At 40.4% G+C, this 24,038-nt stretch overlaps 1 protein-coding gene across 3 annotated transcripts; it reads left to right on the forward strand.

Annotated features, from left to right (window-relative positions):
- The first annotated feature begins 452 nt into the window (after window positions 1–452).
- On the forward strand, window positions 453–19,817 carry LOC104477441 (carbonic anhydrase 13). 3 transcript variants are annotated; one of them, XM_086740989.1, is made up of 9 exons: window positions 827–981; window positions 5,659–5,856; window positions 7,508–7,572; window positions 9,525–9,643; window positions 10,974–11,060; window positions 12,963–13,058; window positions 14,197–14,259; window positions 15,173–15,328; window positions 17,609–19,817. In XM_086740989.1, coding segments are annotated over exons 3-9 (636 nt in total). In that variant the 5' UTR covers window positions 827–981; window positions 5,659–5,856; window positions 7,508–7,571; the 3' UTR covers window positions 17,723–19,817. The 3 variants fall into 3 exon arrangements, with proteins under 3 accessions (XP_086597113.1, XP_086597114.1, XP_086597115.1); XM_086740987.1 differs by lacking the exons at window positions 827–981; window positions 7,508–7,572 and adding an exon at window positions 453–691; XM_086740988.1 differs by lacking the exons at window positions 827–981; window positions 7,508–7,572; window positions 10,974–11,060 and adding an exon at window positions 467–691.
- Window positions 19,818–24,038: the final 4,221 nt, after the last annotated feature.

The raw sequence follows: 24,038 nt of genomic DNA on the forward strand, positions 1-24,038 counted from the left end.
CCCCCCCCCAGCCTCCAGCGCGGGAAAGCGGAGCTTCCCGCCCTTGTAACTGCCGTCCGCCACAGCGCGTGCCGGACGGTCCCTCAAACACAGAGTTATTAAAAATAAAAAAATAAAAATTGGAGTGAGTTGTGGGAAACCCGCCTGTCTTACGGGCACCGCCTGTGAAACGTGAATCTTTCGACGGCCAAGGGAGTTGGCTTCACGCCCCTCGGACCCGGTCGGGAGGGGACCGGCGGGGCGTGGGGGGCGGGCGGGGGTGCGCGCCCGGCTGTACCGGGGCGGAGGGTGGGTGTGTGTGTGGGGGGGTGCTGTGAGGTAACCCCAGCAGCAGGCACGTACCTCCCCGTCTTTCCTTCCCGCACAACCGACGGCACTTGCGGGGAGGCGGCTGCCGGGGGTGAGGGGAGAACAGCTTTGCTCTGTGTCTGCCCGGGACAGTGGGCGGTGGAGAGCGGGGGGCCAGGACTGGACGGGGCGGCCCCCGGGGCCAGGCTGCGCGGGCGCGGAGCGCTGCGGGCTCCTTATCGGCGCCCGAGCATTGGGGCGTCGCCTCTCGCCGCCTTCAAAGCGGGCGGCGGTGACGGGGCGGCCGCCTCTCGCGTCCCAGCCCGTCCCGTCCAGCCCCGTCGCGTCCCGCGGCGGCAGGAGACCAGAGCCATGCTGCACTGGGGATACGACGAGCACAACGGTACGGGGGCGGGGGTTGGCGGGCCGGGGGCGCTCTCCGCGGGGCCGTCGGGGCAGGTTTTTGTCTCGGAGTAATGTGTGGCTGTCTGCTGCAGGGGGAGGGGGAGTCGCCTTCCAGGGTCGGGTCGGGGGCTCATTCGCAGTGGGGATTTCGTTCGCTCGCCCGGTTGGGTAGCTGCACGCGCATATCCGCAATTTATTAGACGGTCAGACTAATCAGAGCTGCTGCCTCGGCGGCGGCCCCCTGACTTCGGCTGCGTCCTGCTGCTGTTACACGGTGGGAAATACCAGGTACGAGAACCGGTCATTTGAATGTTGACTATGCACCTAAGAGGAGATGCTTTCGAATTTGAGTTGTTTCATGTTTTCCTTCGTCTTGTTGGTCTTTGAAGTCCCAAGACGTGCTCATCGGCAGGCTTAAAGACCTTCCTCTGCTTTGCATTGTAAGTCATGCAAACGCTGCTGCTGTGTGCAGACCGGCTCGCAAGTCATGCGAGTAGCAATGAAAATGCTTTTGTAAACTGGGGACTCAGCTCCGATAAAGTAAACGCAATAACTTACACTGTCTGTTACAACACACAGGTAAATAAAACATCATGATAGGGAAAGGAAAAAACCCTATGTTTGCATATACTAATGCCTACAGGAGCATGCTTCATTTCTGTTACCACTTGGAGTTTGGAATAGTGTTTGCGCAAGTTCTACCTTTCCTTCCTGGTCCTTTTGTTCGGTCTTCTCTGGATGGGTAGACTTTTCCTGAAAAACTGGGTGGTGGAGGATCGCAGTGATGTTGCAATGATTAGGTGTGTTATCTACTGTTGTGCAGTCTACTCTACCCCTCCCCTGAAGACGTAAATGGGTCTTGTTTTTCAAATTTGTTTCTCCACATGTTTTCCAAGAGTGCGGTGGACTTCACCTGCACTGTCCAGATAAGAAGCCCACTTTCCCTCCCTTATCCTATCCCTCCTCCTTTGCTATCCTCAATTTCTAGGAAGAGGAGGGCACCAGAATTTCTATCGGGGTGGCCCTGGACCTTGCTTGAGGCCCCATTTCTCCTATAAAATTCTGTTTACTGGCTGACAACGTATTTGGAGTAGAGTTTGAGTTTCTCACTCTCTTCCTTTCTTGGAGCTCCCAGCAGCTGAGTGGGTAGTTCTTCAGTCCATCCCCTTTCCCCTTGCCAGGAAGACTTCCACAGAAGTCTCCCCACAGGAGACTAAAGGAGAGAGGTGTGGATATCCAACATTTCACTGCTCTTCCCCAGCATCAGTTTTATGTCTCAACTTTTTTTCTTTTCATGCATTTATTTTATTAGTTTTGCTTGTTCCTTGTTTTGCTGAGCAGCAAATGCAGGAGATTACTCTGCTTCTTGAAAAATTTTGTTGCCGTGGATGGCCCTGAATAGTTTCCCTGAGACTAAGATGAGCTTTTGCAACTAAGGAGGTAGCAAGAAAGTAAAATTAATTAAATTTGGTGCCGTCATATGTTAGAGTTTACTTCCTGAAGAGTTGGAAAGATGTCTGCATTCACTCTGAGTTCTGCGTTTGTTACTTGTGGTGATAAAATCACTGCTTTTATAAACTGGGGGAAAACTCATTTGCCCCTTAGCGAGAATAACCGCAACACAAATCATTCTGTGCATAAAGTAAATTGTCAGATATTACACATGCCTGTCTGCCTATGTGCTGTATGTGTGTATAAGGACATGGTCTGACTGGTATACACAAAACTAAGTGTTCTCCTCTGCTTTGATGCACATATTTCTGACATGCAAAGAGGCATTATTTTATTTCTATGCAAACTTTGTCTTTTCTTTCTTGTCACTGTTCTTGCCTCACAGTTTTAATGATGCTTATGTATGGAGGCATAACACTGAGATCTTGAAAACGGGCTTCAGTGTAGCATCATGCATGCTTTTCTTAGCTGCTCAGGGTTCCCGTGAAGAGGGGAATGTTTTCATCCCCTCACAGAAACAGTCCCCTCAGTTAATGGGGGAATCACCTTAATTAAAAAGCAAATCGAGCTACTAGGTAATCTCCTCTAGCAAAAGAATATTTGCCCATCAACGGGGGGGGATTTTCTAAGTTCAGAAATGGGTATATTTAATAAAGTTTCTTCATTAAATTAAAAAATGAATTGACGAGTTACACATTCCTGCATGTCTTAAAGTACATATCTAGGAAATTAAACTGCACATTATGCTGAGACAAAGTCATATAACTCAGGTCCAAATTCTGAAGAAATTGTCACCCTGGAGAACTCACTGTCTTAAATCTGTTTGTAAGACATGCATTTGGGCCCAAAGTCCATGTTCTTCCAACTGTAATCTGTTATTTTCCAACAATCATACACAATGTTTGCTTTGAGATGGGGTCCACAGTGGTGCATTGAGCCACAGTTTTCCTAGACTACAAGAGTATGATAATTGTATTACGTTGCTGGTAGGTAGTCCCGTAAGGAATAGCTCTTGATATAACCAAGTGGTAAAAAATGAGCTGAAAACTCTTTATATTTTCCTGCATATTTTGAAAGGTCGGATTTCTGTCAGTCTCATGTTACTGAGAGATGTTTAATCACCGAAGCAAAAGATTATTTTGATCATCCAAACTAAAGATAAGTATAAAAGCAGGCACAATGTCTTTTCAGAACTTAAATTTATTGTTGAATAATTACCTAGTGCCGGAATCACAGCCTTGGGTCTTTTTTTTGGCACTTTCATATTATTTATGAATGCAGATCATTCATGTTTTTACTATACAATAACTATAGTTATTGCTGAGACGGACCAAGTAGTTAAGTATGTATTTTTGCCTTTCCCCAGCTTAGGAATATACCCAGCATTAAAATTAAGTAGCAATAAGCTTTTTCTAAGCATCCTAAATCGCAGCAGTTAGTTAGATGTAAATGGAGGAGTGGTGCTTCTTCAATTAATAAAATTGTACATTGCCTCTTAACTACAAGGTACTAGGATCAACATACAATTTAAATTGTATCAGAGGCTAAACTGTAGGTAATTAAAATATTGAATACCTTTGATGACCATTTGTGAAGTTAGAATAATTAAGTTTAAACAGCTTTATATTTCAAACTAGTAGGATTTTTATCTTCTGCCTTAGAAGTGATTTGCTTAATAAGTTTAGTTAATGAAGTCATTAACAAAGACTTTTTAAAAAACTCAGGACTGAAGGCCCTTGCCTTTGTTCTGCCTGAGGTTTAAGTCTCAGGCTGATCTTTACAAGCTACTCCCTGCCTTTTCAATTTTTTGGTGCTGCTCAAAGGAAAATCAGGCTCTGCCCAGGCGGATTCCCCATGGCGCCGTGGGACCCTTCCGTCCCTGATTTACTGCTGGGGCACCTGGGTTATTTTAGCACCTTTGAGTTTCTGAACTATGTTCACTTTTATTGAAGTCAAGGAGAGAAAACTATCTGACAAATTTTGATGTTAGGCTATTAATCATAGTGTAATACATTTTAATCATTTTTTGTCATCACCCTTATTTAAGTTCTAAGCCATCCAGAAAGAAACAAACAGAGAATGAGATCAGTTACCTTCAATATAGGGAGTTATGAGGATTTCCAGTGATGCAGATTTTACAAGATCAGGTTCTGATGTTCATATTTAAGTTTTTCTTATATCCAGTTTCTCTTAGTTGATTGCTTAGTTGATGCTTCTTACCCATGATAAGCCTGGAGGAAAAACAAGTGCTATGCTTTTTACAATACTGAAAGATCATTAGCCCTGCAGACTTCTCCCTTCTCCCTTCTCCCTTCTCCTTTTTCCATCCTAAATGTTGGTTGCTATCTTTCCCTTATAGGATGTATTCCCCAGGCAACTTACTGTTCCTATTTCTCTTCCATGACCTCTTTCTGCATTGTTTATTATTCAAATATGTCTCAACAATGGCACGTGTAGTCTTAATGAGGACTCTGATATTTAGTAGATAAGAGCAGACACTTCACACATCTCATCAGTGAAGCTTTTCTTACAATTTTAGAATAACATTTGCCATTTTTCTCATGTCCGTATCCTTGATCTACAGAGACAATTATTTTCAGCTGACTTTTGGCTTAGCTTGCATGGAGAGAGGAAGGTTAACTCAAGATCACTAGTATTGATTAACAGTTTCTTTAGCATTTTAATTCCTAGCTAACTCTAGTGAATGGTGGTGTCGGTCTGTGTCTGGAAGATCTTCTGTCATTTATCAGCAGGAGGTAGTAGAAATCCAAACCTTGTGCGGGCACCACTGTGCTGAGTTTTCCTGTTCTTTGCTGAATGTGTCAGCTCTCTACTCGTGTGTGTGTGTAGGCTTTATGGTTAGAGTGTCTTGTGTGTGACAGCTGGTTTGCAGGGTTGATGGGCTGGGAGGAGGTGATGCTTAGGTTACAGGCCCTGCATCAAGTCCCAGGACACTCCACGCACCACTCAGCCTTTTAATCTTTTTTTATTTCTCCCCATCTCATTCAGCATAGTCAGTAGAAGATGTGTTCTCAGGTCTTTTGCAGCCAATGACTAAGGTATTAAAAAAAACCTCTTAATACAGGGATTTTGGATAGATAAGAGGTAATCCTTAAAGACGTAGTGAGAGATGCATGATATTAAGCAGAAATGACATGTCGAAAATTTATTAGGGCACAGTGCCTGTTGGATACTGGATGCTTGATCCGAATGAGCATTTGTTGGATGTCTTGTGCATAGTTGAGTCTTAATTGTCAATTATTAAATATCTGCCTGCTGTGTATGTTCAAGGGCTGCATGCAGTTAGATACACCGTGCAAGGTAGATACAGTGATCTTGAGAGCTGCCGTTGCAATGTGGCGCACGAGAAGTAGCTGAATATTTTGATCTGTGTTTTTCTGATGCACCTTTTTGAATTTAAAAAATGCAAACAAGAACAACTGAAGCACAGTCACCTTTCATATGAAGCAGGGCACTGCCATCAGTTTACTCTTCTCCTCCAATGCACTGCAGGGCCTGCCCGCTGGAAGGAGGTTTTTCCTGTGGCTAATGGAGACCGTCAGTCACCCATCGACATCAAAACTGAGGAAACCAAGTATGATCCCTCTCTCCGTCCTCTAAATCCGAATTACGATCCAGCTTCTGCTAAAATCATCCTTAACAACGGGCACTCCACCAGTGTTGAGTTTGATGACACGGTCAACAAATCAGGTTTGTTCCTTTCCTGTTGCACTGTGTCTTCTTCCACTGTTCCCTGTATACAGGGAGAGCATACAGCCTGGGCACGTTTCACTCCTCATAAACAGTAAGTCTTCACTCCTCTGGATGAGAGATTCCTTTTTTCCCCTGTCTTTCATTGTGATACAATGTGGGAACACATTTGGACATGAAATCGAGGCTGCATTTCTCAGAAAGTGCTAGGATTCCCTTTTCACAGGGGTGGTTTCATCCACCCCAACCAGCTAGATAGTGCCAGCCCCCCTGTTTGAACGGTGTTGTGTACCATTTTTCAAATGCTGCTCTCTCTCACTGCAGATGAATCCTTTGTGTCTCATTACAGGTTCATTCCAACCGAATCGCTCAAGTCTCTTATCTGACTTTAGCTGCAGGTTTGGTTATGTATTTTTTTCCCTTTTTACAATCCATACCTGGACTTTTTGTGTCAGGAAAGAGCAATCCAGAACAAATGAAATACATCCCAAGTGATCCCTTTTCTTCTCTGCAAAGTGTTATTGTCCCAGTGTTTCCTAGGAGTATGTAGCTTCCCTGTTTGCAAGCAATAATTGTTATTTAGAAGTTCTCTGGTTTAGCATAGTCTTTGTAATGTTGGTGCCTTCATCTTTAAAACCTTCTCTTGCATGGCAGGCAAGGTAGCTCACCTTGCCTGGAAACTGTAGGAGTGCAGTTTCTACGAGCAATAAAATCCTCATGTGGTTGTGTGAGGTTTAGCTGAGGATCCAGGCCCATACGGTGCATTCACAAGGGTCAAAGCCAGGGGGACTAATTTGTGATCACTCTGTTCATCAGTCCTGAGGAACTATTGGCTTACATTGGCAACAGGGAGAGACCTAGATGGAGATAACATCATACTTTGCTTTCCTGGACAGCCTTAGTTTAATTCTTAAATTTCCTGTCGATAAAAGCAACATTGGATGTTGCCTGAAAGCCATCAGCTGACCGTCAATAATCTGATCTGACCTCGTGTGTGTCAGATGTCATGGAATTTCCCAGAATTAATCTCTACTTCGAGCCTGGTAGGCATGGGTGAATTAAAGCACATATCTTAGAAAATAATACAATCTTGATTTCAAAATTTGCAGCGATGACGAATCTACCACAGCCTTTGGTAAGTTATTCTAATTGTTAATTACCCTCACAATTTAAAAAACTGAAGTTACACTTTATTTCTTCTGTGAGTTAGATTAACTCAGCTTTTAAACTCCTTTTCTTTTTTTTTTTAAAGTAATAAATATGAATACACTAAGAACCTCTTCCACTTTCTAACTTCATTCGTGAAGTGGCAGGGCCTGAACATAGCATTTCTGTAGGCTTACAATGGTACCAAAGCAGTGGTCATGTGATCCTCTTCTCTCTGCTTTCCTCAGGCCATATCTCTGAGGATACAGTTCATGTCATGGCAAAGCACTGACAAATGTTGTTCAGATAATTAACAAATGTAATCTCCAGTTTCCTTCAGGAGACTCCGTATCTATGGACTAGATTCTTCAGTCCACATACATGGCTTTATGTTTTGGCCATTATCAAGTCAAATTCTTCTGTATCCATAAACTGAAATATTCACTGTTTTCCCTGATATTTGTCACTGACAAACTTTATCAGTAATGTTTTTGTTTTCTTTCAGGTCATTGATCAAAAAATACTGAATTTTGTAGGGCCAAAATTTGGCCTCTGGGGCACTCCTGTGAAGTAAGCACTCCTGCCTTATGGTGGTTTTATGAAAAACAAACAAACAAACAAACAAATTGATTGGTACTAAATACATTAGCATCTTTTAATACATTATTAGCTGACTTCCATATTAACTATTTATTTGCTTTGGCCAACATTCAAACTGGGCTGTCAAGTCTGTAACCATTTGTGTAATTCTGTTTATCTTCTTTAGTACCACATTAGCTCTATTTTCAGAAATTAGTCTACTGATATTTCAAAGACCTCTTCTTCCAGCTCTTTTCAAACTTTGAGATACTGACATCTACCTTAAATAGCTTCTGACTAACCTCTTCCTTAATTGCTGTTTGAATTGAGTGGTTTTACCATCACTTTATGATGTGGTACAAATACATCATCAGGCCATTTTCCATATTTTTCAGCAGAAGTATTTCATTGAATGCTGATGCATTTCTATGTAATTTTTTTCCCGCAGCCAGTGAGAACACCGATCTTTACACATTTCATTTCCCTCCAAGTTTTCAGTCCTTGGAAGAAGGAATTTGTTTTAGGAGTGCCACTTACCCATCCCCTTTGTTCACTAGGTGTCTAGGCTCTGTAAAAGCATGGTTTTGAGTTGAAGTTTTAAGGAGGTCGAATATTTTTCCCCACAGATAAACAGTTCCAGTCCTTTTCATTGGCCAGGCTACTTCTGTTAGCAGATAGGCAACTTAAAAAATTCTTCTTTTATCTTTATTGGTGGTATTTTGTTCCTAACAAAGTTTACATTTTGGACTAAACCTAGAAGAGAGAATAAATTACTATTGTCCTCCCCAGAGCTCTTAATTTAAAAACCATCTGGTTAAAGCTCCCATCCTTTCCCCTTAAAGCCTCTATAACAGGCCAGTAAGCCGGCCCAGAGTAATCCGCAAACCCTTAGAGAAGATACGGAGCTAGGAGAGTGTGTTGATTTGTTTTGCCGTGAATAAGGAATCTTTCTGAATGTGATTTGCAGTCAAGTCTCTGTGTAGAGATGGTTTGGTTCCAATTCTGATTAGCAAAAGATGAGCACTTGCAAAAGCAAAACAGTGAAAAGCTCACTCCATATGGGGTAATGGCTTTAAACTGAAAGAGAGCAGATTTTTATTAGACAGAGGGAAGAATTCTTTATAATGAGGGTAGTGAGGCACTGGAACAGGTTGCCCAGAGAAGCTGTGGATGCCCCATCCCTGGAAGTGTTCAAGGTCAGGTTGAACGGGGCTTTGAGCAACTTGGTCTAGTGGAACGTGTACCTGCCTATGGCAGGGGGGTTGGAACTGGATAATCTTTAAGGTCACTTCCAACCCAAACTATTCCATGATTCTATGATAGGTGTGTTAAGTTGAAATAAATGGCTAATTAAGTGTCAGTCATATTGCATATTTACTGTTGGCTTCATTTTATTTATGTTAATAGATGCTCCTTTTTCTCGGACTTCAATCTGATGTAACTGGATCTAGTTGCAAATGAAGGAAAGAACCTTGAAATTATTTTTAAGCTCCACCTACTTTCCTCCAAATTTCAAAGAGGAGAAGAAACTCTGTTCCTATTATATTTTTCTGATCCTCCCCTTGATTCATAAAACCTGTATTTTAAGCTTAATTGCTCGGTGATTCTTCTAAATACATTCAAGAGAGGAAACCACTTGCAAAATAAAAATATTTTCCCATCTTCTGAGAAATGTCCAGCCCATAGCAAGACAAATCTGGTGATAATAACATACTCTTTAGTGGGCGATAACCCACTAATCTACACAAAAATGCAGTTCTGCAAGTTGTATCATGGACAAGTGAGGGTTTCTGTAGTACTTCAAATAAATGGGAAGCCATCTGAGACAGCTTTTGAGAAGGAGTAGGGGACTGTCTGAAGACTGAAGTCTGGTGTGAGGTGAGAGGGTGTGGGCACAGCTCCTGTTCCTGCAGTGAAGCCTCTTCCTCTGCTTGGGTTTCCAGTGCTGACCGGGGGGCCGCTCAGCGGGACCTACAGGCTGCGCCAGATTCATTTCCACTGGGGGTCCAGTGACGAAGCCGGCTCCGAGCACACAGTGGATGGGATGAAGTACGCGGCAGAGGTAAGGTTTTACATGGAGTCATCTGTACCTCTAAGATTGCGTCTAGTTTTCCATTGTAAGAATAATCTTGCCCCTCCTCCGCTCCTTTTTCCTTCTCCCCTCATTTTGTCAAAAGACAAGCAGTCTTCCTGGAGTGTTGCATGTTTGGTCCTTGCTCAAAGGAGAACCTATTGAAAAGCTTTGGAAAGGATTAAAAAAGGAGTACAGAAGACAAGAGCTTGATAAGAGCAAGATTTAATATTCAAGAGTTATTTTAAACTTTGCCTTTCACTGTCTCTTCCTTGGAGAATATTTTCAAAGCCAGCTTCAGTTACAAACCACAGAATTGTTTGATTTGGGGCCTGTGCAGTGTAAAGTTTATGCAAGACTTAGGACTGTTGCATTTTGCGGTGCATTTAGCAATGTGATGGTTATGATTTTGAGAACCACACCTTAGTATCTATGGGGTGCCTGCTGTCTGTGGAGGTCCCATGTTTGAGAGGAGGCAGAGTGCCACAGGGGAGAAACGCACCTTCTGCTCTGGCACGGAGAGTTTGCTCCTGCTCTGTCTCCCTCGGTGCGTTTGAGTAGTCTACAGTAAAAAGTATTCCGTATCTGATTCCCATTTTCAAATGGAAGTAATGTGGAGTATTTTGATGAGACTGGGATCTTTAACAACAAATAGTACAGAGAGTGAAGAGTTTTCTGGGGCTAAAAAGAAGTAAAAAGTATAAAAATAAATGGTAATGGACAAATAAAAGGCATAATACTAAAGAAGAAAAAATGAAATGTATGCACAGTGATGTGATCAGATTTTAGTGGAAATGCTATAGGAGAGATTGGTCAGAAAAAAAAATCAGTTTTCTAACACTAATGGGGAAAAGTGACATTTGCAGTGTTTAAAGGCTTATGTTTTCCACAGGAACCAGGTGAGATGGAATATAAAGAATTAATAGAGGTGCTTTAAAACCATTAAGTACCAAAACCAAATTTCTAGCTGAGAAAATATATATATGTTGCCCATCTAAGAAACCAAACGGAAGGAGAAAATATCTCTGAATTTCTAGCCAGTCTAAAAACCTTTCCGTTACCTGTTGGTTGGGTAACCCTCTACAAGAAGCTCTCTTGATGGCACTTTGGCTTTGGGATAAGAAACCCAGGATTAAGATCAAGGCTCCTGAGCACTGTTCACACGAGGAAAATACCTCAGAAGGAGACATGAAGATGGTTTCAGTGCTCACCTTCATAAGGAAGATGTGTAAGATCAAGAAAATGAACATCAACCAAGTTCAAGAAAGAATTAGTGTACAGGTAAAGAAGACTGCAAGGTTCAGCCCTGTAATCCTACCAGGAAGCAGAAGTCATCCATGGCTCCATTCTTTGTGACAACGTATGGTCTGACCAAGGTCTCTTCACAAGCTGCACTGACAGAGCGGTGGTAAGACGGGATATATTCCTTAAAAAGAAGTCACAAGCCATTGAGGATGGGGCTGTACCCAAAAGTGTTTCACAGCTCTGTTTGGGGGTTTTGGTTTTGGGGAGGGGTGGTTTGTCGGGGGTGGTAAAGCTATGAGGGAGTGGAAGTTGCCTTTATTTAGTTGTGGGAATTTTGCTTTTTGTTCTTTATTGTTTTTTTTTCTTTTTTTAAAATCCACAATAAAAGTAAATTCCGACTGAGAGTATCTGTTTCCTTTTTGTGTATGTAAAAATGGAATTGTTTAAAAGTTGTTCAATGTAGCTTTTGTTAACTTGTAATAGTGAGTGGTGCAGGCGCTATTTGAGCTCCAGGATACTAATGCATCTGAGAATGGTTTAGTCGACTGTATATTCTCCTCCCAGTTTAATTTATATTATTTTTAGCAACTTTCCTTCAAGGATCTCTGAAGGTGTGAACCAACACGCGTTTCATCTTGAGCATACATGTATTGTTACCGAATTCAGTGAGATTCCTTACTTGCTAGAAGTAATGTTTCAGTACTTTAGAGTCCATGTGCTTAACAAACATTAATTATATCCTGTAAAACCAAGTAACAGCTCTGGTTTACAGATATGGAAAATTAATATTCATAGAGGTTAGGCAAGGACTGAGATTTAGAGTCAAAATCTTCACACTCCTAGATCCCTATTTCAACCATGAAACTGTCTTGCTTCCCATAGAAAGCCTTTAAAGCAAGTTGCAGCTTTCCTAAATTGCTCTTACTTTAGAGGTCTTGAAGTGCTGTATTCCAAAAGCAAGCCTTTTTTTCCAGGGGTTCATCCCAGTTTAAGTCATTCAATAGCGCTGCTTTTCAGCACTCCTAAAGAGCAAAGTTCTAAGTCTGAAAAGATGGTCACCAATTTTCAAAAAGGCAATCCCATGCCCTCTTTCTGACCCTTTCTTGCCTTATCCAAAACTGATGGGTAGTAAGATTTACTAATCCACTGAGGACTTGTGAGAGTAATTAATGTTTGTGAAGTACTTAGCCTTAAGTGCTGTGTGAGTGTCTCTGCTCTCTCCAGCTTGGCAGTCAGACCGTTGCTCAAGGCTGGAACATTCTGGAGCTTCCCGGGAACCAGGAGCTCCCGCTGCAGAGCACAGCCAGGATTTAGGAAACTTGGCTTAGCAGGAAAGACTGAGGTGGTATGGGGGTAGACATCATGGGCTTTTCCTTTTCCCACCTGGCCAGATGATGTCTTTAAGCTGCTTAAGCAGCTACCGCCGGGCAGTTCCAGAATAATGCACGTTGGAAATGCAAATGCTCAAACCTGAGATAATCAAGCTGCTTGTAAGTGCCTAACTGCTGGTAATCACAGAACATGACATTTGAAAAGCTAAAAAAATGAGTGTTCAGCTTAAACTAAACAAGGGAAAAGGGGTCAGTGCAAGTTTAATGTGTGTTCCTCTGCCTATTTTCTAGCTGTGTATGTGGCTGATTAATGTTGCTGAAAGCTTGATTAAGGAAAAAAGAGGAGCGAAATACTAATGACATCCTCATGATTTTCAATCACTTTTAAAAATCAGCTGTACTAAAAATGGACTTCAAAGCTTTAGTTATATAACCATGAGGTGTCTTGTTGTAGCTTCTCTCTTCAAAATCTGGTGACCCAACAGCAGTTTGCGAGGCAGTGTGGTGTGCTGAATTCTGCTAAATTTTGAATAATCCTAGCCACTGCAAATGCTTTTGTTATATGTGTGAACTACATATTTAGCAACTTAATGAAATATTTGCATTTAGAAAACTGAATGGCTCTGAATACAAAAGAGTGAAGTAAAGTATCAAAACCAGTGAAGTTGTAGTATTGATTTGTGACTATTTGAGTTCAGCGGGAGTTGATGCTGTCTGTGTCTCTTGCTTTTCAGCTTCATGTGGTCCACTGGAACTCAGAAAAGTATTCCAGTTTTGTTGAGGCAGCTCGTCAGTCAGATGGATTAGCAGTCATGGCTGTATTTCTGAAGGTAAGAAAAGAATGCCTCAGCCCTCCTAATCAATCTGTATTATGAGCCCAAAGGGATAATGGTGACGGCTGGTGTAATTGTTGCTAAAGAGATGCTTGTTTTATATGGGCATTAAATTATACTGTTTCCTTCATGCTGTTTACTTTTCAATATAGAAAGCTGTGCTTCCTTGAAGATTAAAAATATCAGATTAATAGATTTTCAAGACAGTGAGACTCTTCAGTTTGCCTAGTCTACACTCGTATACAATGTAGGGTGTGGAACTTAATTCAGCTGCCCCTATATGGATCCCAATAACTTATGCTTTATGAACAGATTTCTTTAGGAGGGTGATCTGACTTCATTCAAATGCTTCATTAACAGTTTATTTCTGAGCTGCCAATTTCTTCTGAAAACTGACAAAAAAAAAAAAAAAGACCACCCCAGAATCTGGAGAATTTCCTTGCAATTGTTACATACTTCTTTCCCTCCTGCACCTATTCTAAGATTAAATTCAGCTCTTGCAACAGCTTAATTGACTTCTGTATGAAGAAGCAGATGGAGAAATCACACAATCCATGCCAAAGCGTAGGGCTTTGATCAATTCTGCCTGGCTGCCACAGCTTCCTGGGCACAGCTGGTGCTGGAGCTGACACTGAGGCAGTCAGGGAGCCATTACATGCAGCAGTTGCAAAGAACTGCTTCCATAATTCTGTCTTTCCAGTTTACATTTTAGTGATTCAAGGAGAGTAACACTAGATTTCTTAGCGCACACATCCTGCTTGGGCTACATAAGAATGATCTTTTTACTGTTTTAAGCAATTTAAACTTGAGATGTAAGCCTGAAACTTTTAATATCCCACGTATAAAACATGAAAAATACGTTGCTTTTATTTCCAGGCAGTGTAAAGTTTGTGTAAAGTTTTGCAGCTGAAATAATTACTATGAGTAGACAGAATAAATACTGTGAGCAAGGGACTGGATATTCTTTACAACCAGTACTATTTCTAAGGACCAGCTAGTCACAGGCTCAGACTCACAAAATCCATCAGATCTCACAGTCACTTAAATAAAGCTATATTATGCATTTGCTTTTTGATGATTTATTTTTGCTATTTTTCTCTAGACCTCAAGTTTCTTTTTTCTCTGGTGTTAATAGATTGGTGAATGCAACCCTCAGCTAAAGAAGATTACTGACCGCTTGGACACCATCAGAATCAAGGTGAACAAATACTTCTAAAAGAATACTAATACTGGTGGTTGCTTTTGTTGTTCTGGGTTTTTTGGTGACCTGGCTGTTGCTTCCTTCGCCTTCATGTTCCCTAGTCCCTCATTTCATAGCTATCCGTATCTAATTCTCTTTTGGGACAGTTTAGGAGCATTGTTCTTAGGTAAAGTTGAAAACTAACCAGACAAGAATAATTTTTATACAATAAGAGATAAGAGAAGAAAGCTATTTCCTCACAAAACCTAACCTCTGACAAAGCTGATACTATGAGAATATTAACAGGAGAAGAACATATTTCGTGGAAAGCTATGAAAAAGATGAGGGAAAGATTTCCTCCCCTGTTTTGCTGAGATACCAGGTGAGAAGTAAGCTATTGTTTGAGAGAAATCAGCCAGACTCACAGCATCATGTTTCGTACACACATCTCTGGCCTGATAGCCAGAACTGGGAGAAGAAGTAGTAACACATGGGCCGGGGAGGAGGCAACAGGGAGAGGAGCAGGTGGCAGGGCAAGGGTCCTGTTGGGTTTCTCCGCCAGCCCCATCAATTCCACGTTGAAATTGTGACATCTCATCTCTCCCTCCAACCTCCATCCCATGGCCATTGGTAACTATGGGGAGCCTACGCTAACATGATGCCTTTGGTGTCTTTGCTGGCAGCAAAGCTGCCCCAGGGGTAAGACCTCATCAGAAGGGCACTGGCTCACCTGCTGTGGTCATCCAGGGTGTTGCCAGCCCACCTCATGGTAGAACAAGCCCTGCCTCCTTTGGCGTGATTAATCTTGGTCTCTTGCTTTTAAATAATACTGCCCCATTTTTTTCCTTCTTTTTAACTTTGTGTAAGAAATAATTTTCTAAATATATATAATCTAGAACCACAATTAATTTTTTTAAATTACTATTTCTAGGGTAAACGAGCACTATTCACAAACTTCAACCCTAGCTGTCTGCTTCCCAAGTCCCTGGACTACTGGACTTACTTTGGCTCTCTCACTGTTCCACCTCTTCTTGAGAGTGTCATCTGGATCGTTCTGAGAGAGCCCATAAGTGTTTGTTCTGAACAGGTATTTTTTTCATTTTTCACTGCTATAGAAGTGTTGCTTTTGTAAGACTTGAAATTGTGAATGCCACACAAAAATATATTTTTTGTAGACATTGGTACTGCATACCTTATGAAATTTTCAAAGGTCAAAATGTGTCTATCAAATTATCCCGACTTCTTGTTCCTTTTCCTTGCATAACAGCTATTTACTATCCATTTTTAAAAAAGAATGTGCATCCTCTAAAAATTAACAATCAAAAATAACACACAAGGAAGTTACCAAAAAAAGAAAAAGGTTCAAGTGTCACTAGGAATTCCACTTGTTTTGATTATTTGCATATCCTGCTCAAATCTCTTGTCTGGCATTTTTATTTGGCAGATCAATATAAATTTCTTCTTGTATTCCAGATATGTAAACTTGGTGAATTTACTAGAATAATGAAAAGCAAATACAATCGTAATAAGTTGGTTTTTATGTTAGGCTATCTTAAGAAAAGTGTGATACCACCTAAAAGAGTCTGTTTACATTTCTTGTTAAATTAAGCTTCATGCTATACGTTAATGTTGCAACAGTGACACCCAGTGGGCTGATCATCTCAGGTGTAAAGAGTTTTTCCCATTGGAGATGCTGAAGTATGTCAGGTCATAGCTTCTAATATTGGATGTTGATAGGTACATCACCTGCAATATGTTATCAATATTCTGGGCTCACTGTAAACCTTTAGATTTTTGTACCACAGCGTTTGTCATGGTCAATATTACAAGTACTTCAGAAAATTCAGTACCCTGGGCCACATACTTAGCAGAAATGGTGACTTCAGGTTTTGCAAAAAATCTTAAGACAGTTCACTGGATGGGATGCTTATTAGTCAGGAGACCTCAAATTCTGTTTGTAACTGATCTGAAGCCACATAGTTGCTCAGTGCAACTTATTATTTCTCATCTGTATCTCTTCCTCACTCCCCTCAGTCTGACTTTGTAAGGCTCATCGCAGTGCATATGGATCTAGGATTGAAAATTTGCGTTAAGATACCAACATCCCAAAGCCAAGCAACTGTTCAGATAAACAGGTTCTTATTTGGGTTAATCTATAGTTAATACATTTAAAAATGTGAAATACTGTATGCACACACCCATGTGTAACAGGTTCAGAGGGTGTGGTGTCAGAAACAACGTCAAATACAGTGATTCTTTGCTAGTCATTTTTCACAGGCTGTAGCTATATCTTATTTATTAAAGTATAAATGTGCTATATTCTTATAAGCATGCATGTAGCTAAAAGTGTTTGGTCCCAGTAACATCCACCATTGTGACTGATCAGTCATCACCATGACTGATACTGTTTTGCCATTTAATTTTGTTCCTCAAGTTTGTAATTTTTGGGGCTCTACAGTTTACTGCCTAACTTTTTGGTGCACTTTTCAGTTTGAAAAAAAATTAAAATAAATTTTAAGTTTTTAGAAACTCACAAGGAGCTTGAATTACAAATGTTAGCTTTAGAATGGGGTGAAGTAAGACACTATTGGCTTTTTTTTTGCTCTTAATGCAATTAAGATGTAATGTGCTGTACAGCTAAATGTTCTATTATAATGGAATTATTTTTGTGCTGTCCTGCCTTTGGTAACCTAGAAGAGAGTAATGCAGTATATAGGAATAGTAAATATTTGAAATATTAGAAATCATACAAAGTACTAAACTTCAGGTCAGAAATCAGACTCGGATTTACCAAGGTTTAGACATAGAGATTATGCTGAGGTATGAGTAACTGCTTGTCCTCTGTCTTCACAAGGGAAAAATTTGGAATCTCTCCTGGTTTGAGTACATGTTTAATATATGAAAAGTGCTAATTACAGAGGCTTTCTTTAGCACCACACCTACTACTCCAGGTTAATTGTGAATATACTCTTTGAACAAGAAGACATATAGAGATGCACATAAAAAATCTAATTTTTGCAATGAAACATTCCAGAATCTCCAAATTATAAAATCAAACTAAGAAATAGAAAAATCCCTGGTTTAGATCAGGTTATGGAAGACAAAGTGTGAATATAGGAAACAAATAATCCTTATGCACAATTTCGTTCTGACACATACTTTGGGAGGTTTTCTCGGTAGTTGTCGTTTTTCATTTGCAAGGACAGAAATGGGGAAGTTGTCATTCCCCACATGCCATAGAAAAATACAGTTCCATCCTTCCTGGCAGAAAAAAAGGTGACAAGTGTCTTTAATATCTACTACATGCTTTTTTGTTAGTGTGAGCATGAGGGTTTTCTGCTGAACTTTATGTCTCTTTTGATTGCAGCTGGCCAAATTCCGAAGCCTCCTGAGCACTGCTGAGGATGAGGTTGCCTGCTGCTTGCTGAGAAACTACCGGCCTCCCCAGCCTTTAAAGGGACGAGAAGTCAGAAGGAATTAAAGGAGTAAAGCCAGAGTAGTCTCCCTTGGAAACTAAAGGCTGAATTAATTTTAATAGTTAACATACTTCGTGATTTTTAATTTTTTTTTGTGAGTTGTTATAACAAATAGGCATTGTTTTATTATTGGTTACCATGCAGTCATTTCTTGAAGAGAAGTATGTCCTCAGTTGTTGCAGGTTCATCAGTGTTACAGGTCTGACTGTGTTTGAGTGTGTTGGTTTGGGAGCGTTGAGGCGTGAGTGTTGCATGTGCAGAAGGCAGTGCCAACCCTAAGGGTCAGATGTGGTGAAGGAGTTGTCCAGAATTTGACACTAAATTACTGAACATGATTCCTGATCTTAATGGCAGTAGAGGATACTTTGGGATGATTCTTCTGGTCTCTAACATAACATTTAGCTTCTATACAAGACTTCACACTGTAATTCTCAAGAAAAAAATATTCCAAGGCTGATGTAAATTCATTGCTGTCTTCTGCAATAGCATGCTGCCTACCTGCAAAAAGCAGTAATGGCCAACAGCAATTAAGTAAAACAGGTATTTGTATGATCCTGTTATTCTGCCTGCTTCATAGCAGTAATGATGTACTGATTGATTTAAAAAAAAAAAAAACAAAACAAAACAAATAGTAAGGACTTTGTATATTGCAGGATCACATCAAGTGGATTAGGTATTCCTGAATTCCACCATGTATAGTGATGAAGTTGTCCTGAAACCTGAAAACTGCAAGGTGGAAGGGCGTAGAGGGAACTCTGTTCCTAAATCCAGTCTGTTGCATTTGGTGAACAGCAAGGAACTGTAACACTATATCCATGTAGCATCTGACTCCTACCACTTAAAATTGGGAGGCAGGGGTAGCTGTTGCTCCAGACTTTCCTACTAGAGCACACCGCGGTGTGAGACACATGCTGCCTACCCTACATCTGGCAGTGAAGCACAACACTGCTCAGGTGTGAACGTCTCCTAGGTACTGGCTGATGTTCTGCTGTCGTAGCTGAACTTGGGTGGTTGCACTTGTGTTCTAAGACCAAAGACAGCAGTTAGAGCAAGCCAAAGAAATTAGAATCAAGTCAACATCTAATGCTCAGTCCTCTCTAGCAATGTGGTGAAATGTCTGTCTTGATGAATTGACTTGAGCCTGTTTTTTTCTCAGGAGCTTTTGTAATCAGAATATAATTGTTTGTTTTGTGCCAAATTTATTTTTATTATTTTTAATTAACTTCCTATAGGATGTAGGTTAGTATAGGATTAGATTTACCCTCAGAGGTGTGAGCGACATAGTGAAAACCAGTGATACCTGAAAGGGGCAGCTAGAGGTTTCATGGGCAGCAACTACCACCAGTCTCTGTAGTACTGCTGACCAACTGACCTTCCATGACTGCTCTCCGTGAATTTGTTGTTTTGTAGGTTTTATAGGCTGTGCCTTTTACCTCAACAGGTCTTTTGAGCTTAGGTGGACAAACATGAGGGAAATCACAATCAGGATTGACTTTATATACCTTCTTATAACTGAATAAATTAGACACAGAGACATAGATATTTTAGCTTAGTTTTTTTTTGTTTTCTCTTCCTTTTCTCCTCCCCAGAATATAGCTACTATTGCTGCAAGGCCTCCCAATGCCTTCTGAATGTTTTCTGAAGGAAAGAACACAAATAGGCCGTGGGAAAAATAAAAGGCATTTGGCAGTGGCAGCAGGTACAAATATTAAAGAAAGGGGAAAAACCTGCAGGCACTTTTTCTTTTCTGGCATAGGGGGAAGAATACAAGATCTCAGGTAGATTTTTTTTCTGAATGAAGACATCTGGAAAGTGTGCATGGAGAGAGCAGGAGTGTGTTGCATGTTTTCACACCCTTTTTTAGACATAGTGTTGGATCTGATATGTTTCCCTGGCATGTGAGTAGCTGCAGAACATGAACAAAATGTTTACAAATTTCAGGAAGGTTATACAGTTTGTTTCCCTCAGAAGAGAAAGTAATAAGGCTACTGCTTCATATCAGAAACAAAAGTTTTACATGTTTTTTACATATTGAAAACAGTGGAGTTGATCCAGTGCTTTGATATTTATAAGAATTTTATCAAAATAAAAAATGGATTTTATGAATGTGTCTTGTATTTTCTATTGAAGCGATTAAAGTTTTACAGAGAAGGCTGCAGTTTTATAGTTTTGGAGCAATGTCTGCAGCTTTAGTGTTGGAAAAAAAAGGTCACCCCCCACCCATTTGTAGTCTATCTTTAAACAGTGTAGTATTACATATCTTCTTCATGTTCCAAGTTTCTGATAGTGCTTTTCTGAATTATTGATTACTTTTATAGAGTTATGCAAATAAGTTTTAGAAGAAGACATCATTCACAGTAATTCTCATAATGTGGAGATGCTGTGTTCGCATTAGATTGGCCTAGCATGGTACTGCATCTGGGCTGAGAGCTGGTGGTGGCATCTGAAAAAGACTAGAAATGCTCAGTTGCTTGAAATCCTTTGGGAACAGCTTGCCAGGTTATCTCTCTGCTGCAACCTCAAGGTGAGAGCATGGACCCAGTCACAGCGCTGAGCACTTGGTTGTGCAGTAACTTTATGCCCAAGCAGCACTGAGTCTTAACCAGACTACATGACAGTCTCCCAGGGAATTAAATCTCAAGTGTGGGCTCCACGCTGTACTAAGATGACCCTAGAGCAGACAAGGCTAAAATACAGTCTCACTTCCCCAGCTGCAGGTCTCTTTGATCAACTGTTTACCCTCAAACACACTTGGAGCCTTTATACTAAGAAGAATTAAATGCTCACTGACCAAAAAAACAGACAGCGTATTTGCTGAAAATATTAGCTGTCAAGAATTGTATATGGCTGGGTGGTTCGTCAACCATAAACTTAATTCTCAGAATTAAATAAACTGCAGTAGAACCTTGGGGTCAGCTCTGCTGGTTTTGGCACAGGAGGAAAGCAGTGCACTCTGCTGTGTTTATAGCCTTCGCCAGCTGTGTCCATGATGTCTCTCATGTTGCAAAGACAGAGTCTTAACATCAGCTGGGAATTTTCCTTATGTGAAAGAAAAAAGCTGGGACGTAGCTACCTTTCCTTCTGGAGTGCAGTGGGCTGAAGATCAGGCAGACATCTGCTGCCATGTGCTCACTTGTTATGTTCGTGTGCTTCCTCTGCCCCTGCAGAGAGTGGTATCTCTGTTGCTTCAGCAAAGAGGACTTTGCTGACCTTCCAGACGTGATCTGGGGCCTAAAAGGATTCAAGGAATCAATTCCAGGAAAAAAAACCCCAAGTCTTCCAAATATTAAATTTTAAAATAACTTTACTGAAAAAAAAAAGTTGAATATGGCATATGAATAAAGTAACAAAATAGAAAGAAATATGTAATGCATTTTTTAATAAACTTAAGGAAATCTGGAATTTAGATTCTTGTAGCTTTAAGTAGGTAAGATGCAGATTGCTAGTGATAAATCTTGCCTAGACTTCTGCTGTTAAAAGTTGCAAATAATTGAGGGACTTAGAACACCTGCAGGCTGCAGCCTTAGCATGAAGGTATGAATGACAGAGGAATGCAGCCCTGGAGAAGATTTCTTCTTTTATTATTTATTTAGTAGTATAAAATAGCATTGTGACAATCTCCTTTATCACTCTGCTGCTAGACAGACTATGTGTAACTTCTGGCCTTGTTATATTTTTTATATTTTGGATCAGACTCCCACAGTCTGATCTTGCTTTGTGGTTTTAGCTGTGGAGTAAAGAGTTTGCTCCATTTTTGTTTTTAATTACAATTTCTCGTTCATTTTGCTCTCATTTTTCTTTTATTTGTCTTCCCTGGCGTCTCTTTGAGACTTAGGATAAAAACCTTAGCTTACAAAGCATCCTACAACAATGTAGTAGCGTTATATTTCCACCAATGTTCTGCACATACGGATAGCCTGCTTGTTTTTCATATTAAGTCTTGTTATTGTTCATTTGTACAGCTCTAGCCTAATAGAGATTTGGTTCATGACTTGATCTCTTAGATCCTGCTAATTCCATGCTTTTTATTCATGAAGTACTTCTGCCATGGACAGATGGCCTCTTCTGGTGTCTGCTGTCTCTTCCTGAGTGCTGAAGTGCTTAAACAAAAATGTTTGTAAATTAATATTTTGTTCCCTATTTCCGTCAACCCCTCCATCATTCATGCCAAGTACAGTTTCACTGTGGTGAAACATTTGCATGGGTGATCTGTTTTGGCTTCTCTTGTGCAGCAGAGTTTGGGGACAGGGAACATCTCTGACTGGAGAGTACTCAATTGTCCTGTGAAAACAAAGATTCTCTGCCTCCACTAAACAGAACTGATGTGCTGCACAGTCAATTCCTGTGTCACTTCTATTTTATCAAATATCACTAACATACTTGGGTACATAAATTTGAATAATTTGTAGATGCTCCTGACAGTTTCGTTTTTCAGATGTAAATTGTACAGGTTGCATGCAACAGAGAGATGAAATGTATTTTTTGTGAATATCTGATTTAATTTTTTTCTGTGTCTCTGATTTAAAAATATTTTTAATAAAGCAGCAGCCATTTAAATGTCAACATTTTACTCCCAATTCTTCTATTTTCTATAGTTGCATGAACACCAGACAGAAATGTGCTATCAATAATTTTTTTTTTAAAAAGAAAAACAACCCTTTGGCAGTTTTGAGGAAAATAATCCTTCATGGTTTTCAGAGAGTCTGTTCTTGATTTCTGTTTTCCCTTTGTCCTGTTTACACTCCAGCTTCTTACGTAGTTTGTGATTTCATAAATAAATAGTTTACCTGGAAATCACTAAGGATCTCAGCATCCAAACTTATATTCCAAAACTATTTTAGAATTCTCATGGTTATGTAGAAAGCATAGGTATGAATATGTATGAATGGCTGAAAGAATGCTGTGTCCCCAGGTCTGCAGATGGCAGGGGCAATCCAAAAATTGCTGAAGATCATTTAAATAGTATTTGTTACCTATTTCATTGCAAACACAGTTATAAATAAGAGCAGTATCTTACTGTCATATTAAATTAAATAAAACAAGTGTGCTATTCAACAACATTTTGAAGTCTGTTAAAAATGTCTGCAGAGATTAGCCAAAGAACTTCCAGCCTGCTGGCCTAATGCCCATTTTGTCAAAATAGTTTAGCTCATCTTCATGGCTGGTTCAGGGGACCTTCATAAGAAGAGATCTGGTTGGAGATGTCCTTGCTTCTTGCAGGGGGGTTGGACTAGATGGCCTTTAAAGGTCTCTTCCAACCCAAACCATTCTATGATTCTATGATTCTAAGAATAAAGCCAGAAGCAAAGCCCAGAACAAAGCCCTTCATGAATGTCTGCTGCAGCAATCCAGTTTGACTGAATTAGTTTTGAACAGTCTGATAGGTAGCAATAATTATATATGGCAAAATCACAGCAAAACACTATTTACTAATTAACATTGTTTGAGTAGCTGTAACATGGTGTGTAGTATTTTCCGCAGGTATCCTGAACAAATTCTTGAAATATTCTCTTCTGTACTCAGGGTATGATGGTGTCAATGTAATTACTGTTCATACATATTGTTCCTAAAAAATGTTTAGCAACTATACTAAACTATCTGTATATATTTTCTCTATATATGTGTTTATCAGTAGATACATGATATACTATATACATGTTATGTATGTGTGTATATACACACATACCTTGTAGAATATACAGGAAGAGCTGGAGGATGATGCTAGAGCTCAGCATATTCCATTGAGTACTACAGAACTGAGTTGACACTGAACTCCAAAAGCCTCCTGAAGTCCTATGCCCAGAGAGGGTTCAGTTTTGGTGTTTGGATATGTAGGTGAGAATGCTAAATATATGATGCTGAGATGATGCTACCTCGGCAGAAGCTGTCTCCTGCATGTTGGAGATGTCCAGCACTCTCCCATGCACTGGCAAATGGTGCTGAGGATACAAAATGTTCTTTTGTTCTGTCATATACTCTGGAGATAGATGGATCACTGATTGAGGACAGAGATACTGGGTTTGAAAAGCTGATAACAGTCTCAACTGTATTCAATAGTCTAAAATGTTGAACTGCCTGTGAAAAACTGAGTGGTGAGATGTGAATAAAATGAAGAAAAATGCCAAATACAGGACCACTAACACTGAAAAAACCTTTTAATAGAAAGAGATGCCCTTTGCAGATTGCTTTTGCCGGTAGATGTCACCGTAAATAAGGCAATGGTCTGGGTGTCACCTTCAGACTGACACTACAGCCTGAATAACACCCGCCGTGCCCTGAAGCCTCAGCCTCTGGAAGAAGAGCATGTAATGTAACTCAGGA

The sequence above is a fragment of the Chlamydotis macqueenii genome, chromosome 2, assembly GCF_036417535.1.
Source record: "Chlamydotis macqueenii isolate bChlMac1 chromosome 2, bChlMac1.mat, whole genome shotgun sequence".
Lineage (NCBI taxonomy): Eukaryota > Metazoa > Chordata > Aves > Otidiformes > Otididae > Chlamydotis > Chlamydotis macqueenii.

Coding starts and splice junctions, on each gene's coding strand:
- LOC104477441 (XM_086740987.1), top strand. CDS start 661: ATGCTGCACTGGGGATACGACGAGCACAACG. Junction 13,059..14,196: donor TCATGGCTGTATTTCTGAAG/GTAAGAAAAGAA, acceptor TGGTGTTAATAG/ATTGGTGAATGCAACCCTCA. Junction 14,260..15,172: donor TGGACACCATCAGAATCAAG/GTGAACAAATAC, acceptor TACTATTTCTAG/GGTAAACGAGCACTATTCAC.